General features: G+C 40.8%; 1 protein-coding gene across 2 annotated transcripts in view; it reads left to right on the plus strand.

The window, feature by feature from the left end:
- Positions 1 to 13572, plus strand: part of Prrx1 (paired related homeobox 1) — a 64952-nt gene that overhangs the window by 38621 nt on the left and 12759 nt on the right. For both annotated transcript variants that reach the window (XM_028864428.2, XM_028864427.2), the window contains exon 2: positions 12010 to 12185. In XM_028864428.2, coding sequence (XP_028720261.1) covers positions 12010 to 12185 — 176 coding nt within the window. The remainder of the gene's footprint in view (positions 1 to 12009; positions 12186 to 13572) is intronic.

A 13572-nucleotide genomic window follows, 5' to 3' on the forward strand; every position in this document is an offset into this window, starting at 1 on the left:
CTCATATTGTTCTTTCAGGGAATTCAAGTTTCCCAACACCCACATTGGAGAGCCCACCACAATCTGTAAATCTAGCTTCAAGGGGGACCTTCTGACACCTCTCAACTCTACAGGTACCTGTACTCAAGTGCACGTACCCACTCATATACAATACATAATTTTAAAAACCCAAATCTTTTTTAAAAAATCCTTCCTTATCTGGGCAGTGGTAGCTCATACCTTTAGCCCCAACACTCAGGAGACAGAGGCAGGCAGATCTCTGTGAGTTCGAGGCCAGTCAGAAGTACAGAGAGAGTTCCAGGATAGCCAGAGATACATAGAAAGACCCTGTTTCAAAAATAAAATAAAATAAAATAAAATAAAATAAAAAGGGGGGGGAATCCTTCCTTAAAAGTAATTGGAAAATCAGAAAGTTTTAAAGTGATACTAAAGCTGAGAAATACGCAAGGCTATGGAAAGGGGAATATCTGGCGTGGGAGGCACACTGGAAACAGATGCTGAGGGAATGACCCAGTGGCCCCTGAAATGCTGTCACTGTCTTCTACTTATCATTTTCTTTTCAATCAATAAAGCCTTTTGTTAAGGCTGTCTTCTACCCTGGCTTCTTCCTGCTGTGAGCTGGGAAAGCGGGACTTCCTTCCACCAGCTTTCAGATGCTGGGGTGTGGATGTGTGGTCATGAGGTGAGTCACAGGCCACTCACAGTCTCCACTCCAGGCAGACAGGATCATCTACTAACAAGAACTTCTTTAGGATACTTAAAACCAGGGCACATGACTCAGTGGAATAAGATTATCCCACATGGAGTTCGGGGAACTTTGCCCAAATTTAACATTTTTTTTTTCATCTGACCTTAGCACATCACCACCCTTGCTAGTTAAAACACTCACAGATCCCTGGGGAAGAAATCGTCATATAATTAAGGTTAGGTGTGGTTGACAGGCAGTCATATTCCTGTATGTTAGGGAGTGAATTAGCCAGGCTTTTGCCCAAGCTTTCTTGCCAGGGAAAGGAAAGAGCAAACACAGTGCCTGGAGATGAGTGGCTAAAAGAAAGACAGTCTAAAGTATGCATGTCTTTTGGAACACAGAATTAGCTGCACTGAGCCATCTTTCAAGATTCCTTTTGCCTTCATAAGACCAAACTGGTCAATAATTCCATAGGTGCTGCCATTATCAGGGTCTAACATTTATTAAAGGCTACTAGGACTGTGATGTTGTCACACTTCATCTGCCTTCAAGGGTTCCATTTTCAACCGAGAAGAGTTATTGATCTACTGGATAATCTCTGATGCAAAGCCACTGATAGAGTATATCAAAGATCTGAATAAATGCTAACCCTGGACATTATGCCCTTTATCAAGACTATAGTAAACCTTAGTCATTCACAAATTTATGTGCCAAGATTTTTTATTATTATTTAAATAGAAACCGATGCCTGAAAGAGTTGCCAGGCTCAGTAGCTAAGTGTGAACTGGCTAAATCATGCAAGGCATTTTCACTAAGGAGTTTAATGTATTCCTTTAGTTATTCCAAGAAAAGTTCCTAAATTGTGCTGGGTACTATTGCTGGATGCCACAACGTCACACTTAGCAAGTCAGACAAAGCGCTTGCCTTCAAGACTCAACAGTCTACTATGTTGGCAACAAACATAATTGCCAAAAGGGTTCGTAAGGGTTATTAAGTGGGCTAAAATGCGGGAGTCAGGGAAACAGTGAGGAGAGGTCTACTGCTTGTTAGAGGAAGTTCCTGCAAAGAGTTGGCAGGAAGTTGAGACTTTGAGGACAGTAAAGTGCATGGATAAGGTAGGGCCAAGGATGTTTCATTAGGTCACAAGAGACACAATAGAAGTTTAAAAAAAATCCCAAAGACATTGGTCACCATTAGTGCTACTACTAGAGAGGAGAAAATGGAGCTCAAAGCGATGCTGAACCTGAGGAAGGATGCTGAGCTTCCAATACAAGAGGAAGAAGCTCACGCAGGTTGTGTCTCTACCCTATCATTCACGTGGTATCTCAGTCCTTCTCTTTGCCTACTGCTGGCTCTGGTGGCCGTTAGTTAAGTTGAATGTATATATTTTCTCTGCTGTTACTTTTCCATTGACGTACTTGCAATTTTGCTTCTCAAATCGGCATGAAATCCCCTGAGAGCAGACTGTATGTGGTACTTCTCTGCATCTAGAGAGCCTGCTTTCCCAAGTGGCAACAGGAAACTAGTAGATATTTGGGGTGACAGTGAGAGGATGTGAAGGTCATGATTGGTTTCGACGACAGTTAGGACTGGTCGTCAGTAGTTGATATAAGCAGTGTTTGCCGTAAGGAGAATGTTCTAACTCACTGAAAGGGGGTCAAAGACAGAAGAAATGGAAGTGGTATATAGTTATTACTATTTCCTTTAGTTCAGCTACAGGACACGGTAACTGACTGCTAGGTTTCTTCCTTGTCTAGACAATAATTGTACATGAATTATTTCTTATAAAATAACATTCATATCACTTTCAACCTGGAGATTAATCCCCGTGAGATTCTTTTGGCATTCAGGTATTTGTCAATCACCCAGGATTTCCCCAGCATGCTAATTACAGCACAGCCCTCATATAATTTTTAATTGAGCCAATGATTTTCTTTAAAAAGAAAAAAAAGGAACACATTACCATCAAAAGAGCATAATTTAGTTATCATCTAAAGCAAACCACTACGGGACACTTTCTATCTGGTGAGGGCCTTGAAATAAAAAACAATCCCATGATCCCACAGTGAGACATTGGTTGCACTGCGGGTTGATGTCACAGACTTGGCCAGTAACTCCTTGAATTAGATTCCAGTCCCTCTGTTTTCCAACCCATACTTATTTCCAGAATTACTAGTAATAATTACTAAGACACAATATGTTTTAAAGCAAAAGGCAATGGTGTGTAACTAGTCGCTGCAACTGGATTCCTCTAAAAGTACGTGAATTCTTTGCATCAGAGCGATTCTCATGAAGTAAATGCTTACCTCCCACCCCACCGCCACCTCCATCCCAGTTCGGGTGTTGTAGCTATAACATTGAGTGTGATGTGTTTGAAGGTCAGGTATTGGGAAAGTGATTACGTTCAGATGAGGTCATGAGGGTGGAGTCTTCAAGACAGAATTCGATCCTTGTTACCCCTAAGAAAACACCCCCCCTCTGATATTGTTAAGGAACTGAATAGGCCCACACTCAGGCTCTAAAGCTCCCCAGTTTCCAGGCTACGAGAGGTACAGTTCTGTTCTGTAACTCAGTCTGAGAGAGTTGATGATGGCAACCTGAACTGACTGAGACAGCAGCAGAGTTTACATATGAAAATATTAACACTCAGAGATGTCACTCCTGCAAAAATAAATTCTAAGCTGTGAGCCACTATACTTTCACTGTTCTCATTCTTTAAGGAGAATTTTAATTTCCTTTATTAAAACACTATTTTTCAATGTCAGACTTCTTATGTTGGGCACATTGGCATCCTCCTCTCTTCTGATTATTTTGGTATCTTCAGACTGCCTTGTTTACTGGTAGATACTAAGATGCCCGTGCCTCTGTGTTTTACTGTGATGGACAGTTAGCTCTGTTCTCTAGGGCTTCTCTGCTAGAAGCGTTTTGGCCTTTCAATCTAAAATAAAAACATGCAAGGCAGTCTAAGTCACACTCTATTCTAAGAGCTCAAATACCTTTTAACTATTACTTGTTTTTTTTAATTCAAGGAGAAGAGCCCTCTCTGCTTCACTAGTTCTGTCCTTCCAAGGGCTGGGTTCATTCATTAACTGTGGACATCTTTCTCATTGCAGTCTGATCCCAGGAGGGTTTTGCTTAAGCCTGTTTTTTTTTTTTTTTTTTTTTTTTTTAAACCAGCGTTTAAAATAACATTTCAAAATGTAACAAATAAAAGAATTATCTTAAAAGCTGACCTGGAGCACATTGATCCACATGATATTGCCAGTTCCTACTGGCAATGCCGTTCAGGATTGATGTCAAGCCTTTTATAAAGTGGAAACAGTCTTCGCAAAGGAAGGGTGTCCAGCAGCAGCGCACACCTCACCCAGAGCTGTCCGTGGAGGGAGCAGTCACCTCAGGGGACCACACACCTGGCATACCCAGAGTTTAGACAGCTTCTAAAATCTGATTCAGAGTTTATTCTTTTCCTAGAATTGTGTCTTTCTTGGTGGTTTCTTTCTTTCATTTTTAAAAATCTTTTGGTATTTCCCAAAATGCTCAGGCATAAAAAAGAAAGAAAAAAAAGAAGAGGAAAAAAGAAAACTCACTGAATAAATATTGAGTAATGTGACTTTTAGTTTTTAGACATGTGGCAACCAAATTAGTTAACACAAAGCAAATGAGCTGGGAATAATTGAATTTTCATAGCCTGGATTTAGCCTTTGGCCTTCTTTTTTCCTGTGTTTTCGAAAATACTAATTTCTGGTGAGGTTGCTTACAAAAGTTCTGAATTCCTTACCTATTTGAGTGCTGGCATCTGCTTGATATTTGAATATTTATTTTCCAAAGCGAACTTTAGAAAGAAAAATTGGCTCGGTAAAAAGCCAGTAATTAGCTAAGAGCCAGAGTGTCCCCAGTGGAGTGTCTGGGACAAACTAGGGATTTCCTTATGCTTTGCTGGGTCTACCACCCTGTCTTTCTTCCTACTGATTTTTACAGCTTTTATGAATGAGTCTTGTTAGCTTCCAGCTACACACTCACCCAGTGTGATCAAACCGTGGTCACCATGTCTAAAGTGTCTTGTGACTTCGCCTGTAGCTATTCTGTGAATGGATGGCACACTACCCAAGGGGATCAGAAGGCAAAAGGCTCAGCACAATGGCCAGACTAGTTCATTTCCAAGGAGAAATCACACCTATAATGGCAGCCACACAACCACTTACACATACTTTCCCTGTGCCCCACTGGCTGCGCAGGATACATTCGTGAAGGCCTCGGGCAACCTTGAGAATGAATCTTCCTCTCTCTTTTGGTTGCTTTGAAAACAGGCTCAGAGAAGTGAAGCACCAAGTCCAAGGTCAACGAGAATAATGGGTAGGACTGCAGGAAAACAGTGATCTGGGTTTCTAAGCTGGGGTGCTTCCTGCTCTATTCCACTGTATCCCCTCCATTACAGTTAGGTGGACCTGATTGAGGACTCAGAAACTGAGGGTACTATATATTTCTAACCCCAGATCTTTATGTCTCTATCAAAGAGAAGGTACTCTATTGGATAACTCAATATCTAGAATGTATTATTATTATTGTTGTTGTTGTTGTTTTATTGTTATTTGGTGGTTCTGGAGATCAAACCTAAAACCTTATACATAGTCTATATAGCCCCAGAACAAGTTAGAGTTCTGATATAGGACTGCATAGGAAGGTTTGTTTGTATTGGATTCCCTCAGGAGTTCTCATCAGAAATGCATTAAGAGACACATCTTGCTGGGCGGTGGTGGTGCACGCCTTTAATCCCAGCACTTGGGAGGCAGAGGCAGGCAGATCTCTGTGAGTTCGAGGCCAGCCTGGTCTCCAAAGCGAGTTCCAGGAAAGGCGCAAAGCTACACAGAGAAACCCTGTCTCGAAAAACCAAAAAAAAAAAAAAAAAAAAGAGAGAGACACATTTTGAGAATTAAAGCACATAAAAGTAATATGGATTGTCTTAACATTTTTAGCACTGTGGGGATACGTTTGCCTTACAGAGAAGATGAAAGATTTAAAGCAATACCAACCTCAGTAAGGTACCTCGTAGTTTTTAGTGCTTTCTGTTTCCAAGGAAGGTTGGCTGTAACGAGAAAGCTACAATTTGAGATTATATACAGAACCACAGCCTCACCTTTTTAGTCAGAACCATTAAAAATAAAATTCTTAAAAGATTAAATGTGTGTGTGTGTGGTGTGTGTGTGTGTGTGTGTGTGTGTGGTGTCTGTGCTTGTGAGTACAGGTGCCTTTGGACATGTAGAAGCCAGAAGAGGGCACCAGACTCCATGGAGCTCAAGTTATGGGTGGTTATGATGTGGGGCCTGCCACTCCGGCCCTATGTAAGAAGAGTATGTGCTGTTAACCACAGAGCCATCTCTCCAGGCCCCCTTTCATGTCTTTAGAACATTCTTTTTTTTTTCTTGAAAGAATAATCACATTTTGTGTGTTTTAATATTATTTTTGCAAGACTTAGTCCGGTGCCTAACTAAAAACAAACTAAATCCATGCCAACTTGACAGTAAAAGGAAAAGTACCCCTGTCTAATTTCACCATATGGTGTGGGCCTGGTAGCTCTAAGGTGATCATTTACCGATAATGACTGAATAGTTGTGTATTTGTCAGAGCCCTCGTCTCTCTGCACAGTGGATGAGAATCAGTGGTGAAGGACTGTGATGTTAAGAAAGGGTAGGCATGCTCCTCAACCTGGCTTTGGTCACTGTGATAGTGAAGCTCCATATGCTTTGCAACCGTGTCTTCAGTTAAGTGGTATCTGAGCCACTTAACAGGGCACATGTTAGAAGGACGCTGCTGTCCTGATTTCAGTTAAAGCTGAGTGTACCTAAGGAAACGCAGACAAACACCACAGTTGTATTTCACTGCTTCTCATAGGCCTGGCTATCAAAGCAAAACAGCTTTTAGTGGCTTTTGCAATTATACTTCCTCTCAATTTTCTAAAGGTTACAGGGCCCGAACCACACAAATCCCATTAAAGTAAGTAGCTGTTGTGCAATATAAATTGCTTTGAAAACATTCTCCAGTGCCCATAAAGTGATCAGCGGTCCGCACTTCAGATCCGCTTGCCTGCCATGATTTCAACCCAGAGACAGATGACAAGCTTTGATGTGGTCGTTGGTTTCTGCTACTGGAGTTGGCATTTTATCTTCTTGCATCAGATTTCTTCCCACATTGATGTGACTCAGGCACAGGGAATACATTTTTTTTTTACTGCGATTTTCTTCCTAAAATATATTTTTACTATACCTTTAAATTACATTGGGCTGACCATTGATCTTGGACCTCAGAGGTTTCTCCTACTGGACACAGCACAGCACATGTTCAGAGTCTGCGTGGGGGATGTAAGGTCTTAGTGAGTAGGGTTTGCCATGGCTGCCTGGTCCTGATACTTGAAGGGATAGTTTTCTGCTTTCTGCATACTACTTCCAGGGCAATGCCAGCCATCTCATGCAGAACGCAGAGGAAACTTTATGATACAGCCAGGGTGAGCATTATTGTTTTTTTTTCGAGCCATGTGTGAATACACAATTTCTCCTGCAAGGGTTTCTGACCCCTTTTTCTTGTGAAGCGTTTCATCTCTGACCCACTGAAAACATCACCCTTTATCATTTCTGTCTCATATGTGTTCCCAATTATTTAAATCACTCAATCATCTCAAAGCTGCTTTTCACATAAGAGGTGAAAATGAAGGGCTGAGCCTCGCATTTACAAAGCAACAAGACCCCAAGGCTTTTTCCTCTGTCTAGATCTTAAGAAGACACACTATAAAAGATTTATTTTTCCTACTGTATTTAAAATTATCCAGAAACAAAGACATCCCTGACCTAATTAGTTGTTTTGTACTATTAAAAGAATCATCACAATTCAGGAATCACCAAGTCCTTTAGACACCAGTGTGGTAGTATTGTGTTCTCTGAAATATTGTGCATGCTAATAAACTTATCTGGGGTCAGAGAACAGAACAGCCACAATATTAAACATAGAGGTTAGGCAGTGGTAGCACATGCCTTTAATCCTAGCATTCCAGAGGCAGAGATCTACCTGGGTCTCTGTGTGTTCAAGGATACAGCCAAGCATGGTGACACACGCCTTTAATCCCAGGGAGTGATGGGAGAAAGCAGAAAGGTATATAAGGCGTGAAGACCAGAAACTAGAAGCTTTTGGCTGGTTAAGCATTCAGGCTTTCAAGAAGCAGTTCAGCTGAGATTCATTTGGATAAGGACTCAGAGGCTTCCAGTCTGAAGAAACAGGATTAGCTGAGGAACTGGCAAGGTGAGGTAGCTGTGGCTTGTTCTGCTTCTCTGATCTTCCAACATTCACCCCAATAGCTGGCCTCAGGTTTAATTTTATTAATAAGTACCTCTAAGATTCATGCTACACACCAGGGTTCTAATTCTCTGGGCCCTGCTTCTGCATGATAGCATAGGTCTAACTCTTCCATCCTTTGTTGTCGGCTCATCTGGGCTTCCTGTATCTCTTCCACAGTAATAATTGAATACGCAATGGCAAGAATATCCAACTGGAAAGAATTGCACCATAATTTTTACATAGTTTTTGATAAAATACTAACATATGCGCAGGGATTTAGAAAGGGATAGGTCAATATGGAATGAAATTATTGGCCAAGTCTTAACACAGGTAGTAAAATGCGAGATGTCTTTTCTATGACACATCAAGTTTAATGTGTCTCTTAAAATGAAAGAGAAGTGTGCCCATATGTTTCCTGGGGAAAAGTTTGAAGATGGGGTGTTCTTTTGTGTGAAAATAACCAGAGATACTGAAGAAGGCATCTGAATAAGAAAGCACAGAATATCCGAAGCAAGCAGCCTACTCAAATGAACATGGCTTCATTTTTAATGGGCATTCCAGCAAGAATAGTACATGACACATTGATTCTTGTTCACAGACCCTCCTTATAATATCTTTATAACAGCTAGCATGATGAAACATTTCCCATGAATGATTTCCCCAAGTAGCAGTCTATTTACTCTTGTGGATGCTTTCTTGTTTGTCTATGGCACAGCATGAATATTGCCATTCGCATGTAAGAATGGAGTGGAATTAGGTGTCTTGGCCTCCAGCTTTGTCTAAAAATCTCAAATTTTCATTATTATTTTGGGCAAATCACTCTGTTCTTCTAGGTCCCTACCTCATCTGCAAAATGAGAGGGATGGATTAGGTCCTTTTTTTGTGTTTTATTTGGTGCATTTTATGATTCATCATCCCTTGATTTTAATAAAATGTATTCACAATTCATGGTTATTATATGTGCTAAGGTCCCAATCCCTTCAGGATGCTAAAGAATAATGCCCATTCCATCATCCATTTGGATATTAGTGCCTATGGACCACATCTTTTGAAATTCCCCTTCACTATGGCTGCCCTCCACAGAAAGATGACCCTCCGGCTCTGATAAACACCCACTGTTTTCCTTCCTTGTGTTCAACCAGAGCCCCAAGTCTGATGAATGTATGTATCACACGTTTTTTTTTTCAAGAAACCCTGAATTTGTAAACCTTGCCAGTATTTACTTATGCTCTCTTGCTGTGGAAGACACCATACCCGGGCCTGTTCCTCAGTGGTAGGGAAACCTCTCAGACTGTGAGGAGTGAGCAAAGACAGATGAGCCAAAGGGCTGCCGCACATGCTGTCTCCGCTGCCTACTCATTGTCTCTTTCCATTTGACTTGGGCTTTGAAGGACATTGGCCAGAGCTAGACTCCTGGGACTCTTGTTATTTGCATGTCTTTTCTCACCTTCAACATGATGTGAACTGATGTTTTCATTTGTTAAAAACAACAAGAACCTTCACTGGGAAGCTCTTGCTGGAATCACTTGAGATCATCATAGCTATTTATCCCCTGTCATAAACTGTAATCCTTCATTTCCCTTACTCCCACGTCAGGGGAGTTGGTGGTTTTTATAGTGGACAGTCAGTGGAATTTCAACGAACAGTGGGAGATTTCAAAGAACTACCGAGTGATTATGTGGCAGGTTGTGGCACCAAGAACAAGACATGAAATATTCTTGACCTTTATCAGAGCTTGGCAGTACAAGGAGAAACAGGATCACAAAACAGAACAAAGGATTTGGAGCTTGTGATTATATAGGATAAAGAATTTTCTTGAGTGAAGAAAAATCAGAGTATTTACTTAATCTGGGGATTTCTTTATATGAGAAAAATATTAACTTGTGGTCTGATTGGTCTCAAATTTAGAAGAGTATAGAAGTTAAGAACATTTTGCAGATTCATGTTTAATGGAAACATGAAATTTCATAATAAGGTACTGGTCTCAAAGTCCCTGAAGACTCAGAGATACCCAAAGAGCTAGGCGTATTGAGCTGTGGATAAGAGATCTGGGGGTGGGGAGGGAAGACAATAAGAATAATACAAATGTTTTCAAACAGTTGAACAGGGAGGAGATTGTACATGCAAGAGAAGTGCTAAAAGACTTTAGGTCCTATATGTCTGAATTATAGTGTTGAAGTTATTGTCAATTAATTTTCCTAATAGGTAAACAGTGTCAGTCATGAATGTTCTAGGCCTGGGGAGACCTTAGAAATTATGATTTAAATAATGAATCATCAAAACATGGCTGCCTTGATAGTTTCAGTAGAGTGTGATGGAAGCTCCATCAAGGTGCCATAAGTATCAAAAACAAAGAGGATTAATGGAGCTCATGTATCAGTCAGAGAACAGTGGCCAACAGTCTCTTTCTTAGAGAAATTGGGTAGGATCTTGCATATTTTTTTTCTATAGAAATATTTCTGAGGATAAGAGAAGTTTCATGTTTCCCATGGAAAAAAACTTCAGCCAGTGTTTATTGTATCTGGGCCTTTAATTACCAAGGACAATATATAGTGTCTATTTTAAGTCCTGAAGAAGCTGGAGGAAGATGGAGTCTCAGAGTGTGGAGATAGTAGTCTTGGCCATCAGGCACCTAGAGATCTGCTCTGCAGAAGTCCTAGGTCTCACCTGTACTTTGAACCAAAACATAAATCTAGAACAGGCTCTAATTTATTAGTTTGTGGTAACAATAATATTACATCTGAGGTGGATGTTGATGAGACATCTTAATTCTTGCTAGCAGCTTTGTTGACAGTACTGTGTGTGTGTGTGTTTAGTCATAGAAAACTGAGATTAGATGTGCTAGAAACAAAAAGCTGAGAGCTCCTTTTCGTTGAGGATGGAGAAAATATACAACTTCTTTCGCATCATCTTTACTTCATGTACTGTTTTGGGAGGCTGAGCTTCTCTGGTGAGAAGCTAATGAACAGCATGTGCCATAAAGGAATGCATCGGAGATGAGCCATATAGGCTTGGGAAGTTCAAGTGTCTGGACAATGGTTTGACGGTGATGTTAGCACAGTTGGTCAACCACTCGGTTTTCCACACTCAATAATTCTTGTCCTGGGGCTGGGTAAGGGTTCAGGACAGGCCCATGTTACTCTCTAATGGAGGCATGCTGCTTGTTGAATGATTAGCAAACCAAGATGGCTTTGGGATAACTCATAGCAAACCCAAGACAGACCCCAGCAGGGGTTGTACACCCCATTCAGTGATGTAATTTTCCAAAGGTTCCTCCAATCCTCAGGACCCTACTACTCAATATAGAGTGCAACATTTCACTGTTTCAGGAAACAGCTCTTGTGTTTTCTTAGGGTGAGTCCCAAGATAATGATTGGGTTCCTGGTATTCTTCCTGACATTAACCTTGATCTAAGCTGAAGCCTGCTTGGGTAATAGCATGGAGTATTGAATATTGCTTTGAGTCACTGCTTCAAAGAGAAAGCATGTTAAAATGGAAATCCTTCTGGTTGGTTTTGAACAGTTTCTATTCTGTAAATGTGAACTTGTGACCTTGGGTCTGTGCTTTGGAGAGGAGCCAGGAGGGGGCTGGTATAATTGGTAATAAAACTGTATGAATAAGCATCATATTGTGTAAGGGAATAAGATAAAATGTGATTTACTTTTATTTCTCCATCTCTAGTGAAATACAGAGAATAGAGACAAGCATGAGATTTTTCCTTTAGCCCTCTTGTATGAAATAGACTTCAAAAAGCATGCAAGTTATATTCTTCAGGCAACCATCTCAGGTCACATCTTACATATAGACGCATTAATAAGGCACCAGAACTGAGGAGGATTCTTGACCCTTGCCAGGATTTGTATAAGAAAAGTAACATTTAATTTTAGTACTTTGCTAGAGATGTGAGCAATCTCCTATTATAGAGAATGGTAAATCTAGTCCACCTGGGACCTCTGGAGTGGTATTCATTCCTTATTCCCAAATCGATTTCATTCCAGATGATCAGTTGAACTCAGAGGAGAAGAAGAAGAGAAAGCAACGGAGAAACAGAACAACCTTCAACAGCAGCCAGCTGCAGGCCCTGGAGCGTGTCTTCGAGCGGACACATTACCCGGATGCTTTTGTGCGAGAAGATCTTGCACGTCGGGTGAACCTCACTGAGGCCAGAGTGCAGGTAACTCATACTTTGGGTGGCAGGTACCAAGTGTCCCCTCCACAGCAACCCATCTCTGAAGACTGTTTATGAATATAAATATAACTAATATAATATATAGGTTTGGGATTGGAGCTGGTACTGAGAAGGGCTGTGAATATGAAGTATGATGACAGGCTGTGTTTCTTTGGGTTGAATGGTATTTTTTTTTTAAATCAAATGGAATGCCTTTAGGAAGGGTGGACTATGCCAGGGAGGGCTAGCTCCTTCCCATTGCTGTGAACCTTACACTTTGGTGTTCTATTATGCCATCCACTTGAGCGCTTGCCTCTGCACCCCCAGCTTTCAACTTGAGCTCTAGAGCGGCCATATCTAAGCTATTAACTCTCCCTCACCTGAGCTTTCTTCTCTAGCTTGGGAGAATATATAAACCTTCCAGCACCTTGTTCTGTGTATTCATGATTATGAATGGTGATAAAGACTGGATAGGAATATGAGAAATTAAGTTAAGAGCACACTCAAAGTAGACAACTTCTTATAGTCTCCAATGTCTCTATGAAATAAAGCAAGTAAAGGGAAGGTGGAGTAATGGTGACTCCTTCAGTTGGAAGAGGAGTGTGAGAAGATTTTCTGCATGGGGAGACAGGCACTCCACCTCAAAGCTCTCCCCATGAGACAAGAAAGAATTGCAGTGCAACAATGTAAGGAAAGACATCTAGGCCCTTACTCTGGTCCCGAGGAAACTGAGACAGAATATTGAGGATACACCTCTGTGTTGGCTGTTAGGACTCATGACCACACTATGATCCTGTTTTCTCCATCCCATCATACTCACAGAACTGACATTAACCTCAGTGCACACCACCCCAGGTTGCTTTCTGCACACTGCTCTGAATTTCCTCTGCTTTCCTAACCTACCTCTCCTGTTTCCACAACATCAGCCTGCAGTGAAATGAACAAATTTATATGAGTAAAACACACACACAAGCACACACTCACATGCACACACAAAGCACACACACAAAACATGTTCTTCTCTTTTTGGCATTTTATTTTTTTTATTATTTTTTGTTTGTTTTGACCTTCATTTTTTGTTTATTTATTTATTTGAGAGAGAGAGAGACAGAGAGGGAGAGAGACAAAGAGACAGAGAAACAGAGAGCATGAGTTTGGGTAGGTAAGGAGGCAGGGAGGACCTGAGAAGAGTTGGAAAATAGGAAAGAATATGGTCAAAATATATTGTATGTAAAAAAAAAATTAAAATAAATAAACTAGTAGCCCCTAGTGTCTTAGAGCACCATTTTGCAATAGTGCTTCAAATTTGAGAAAGGAAACATAGATAGTACAATGGTGAAAATTGTTTTAAAAATGCAAATGGGTAACTTTTGAGTTGGGAAATTATCTTGTT

Source organism: Peromyscus leucopus, chromosome 15, assembly GCF_004664715.2.
Source record: "Peromyscus leucopus breed LL Stock chromosome 15, UCI_PerLeu_2.1, whole genome shotgun sequence".
Classification (NCBI taxonomy): domain Eukaryota; kingdom Metazoa; phylum Chordata; class Mammalia; order Rodentia; family Cricetidae; genus Peromyscus; species Peromyscus leucopus.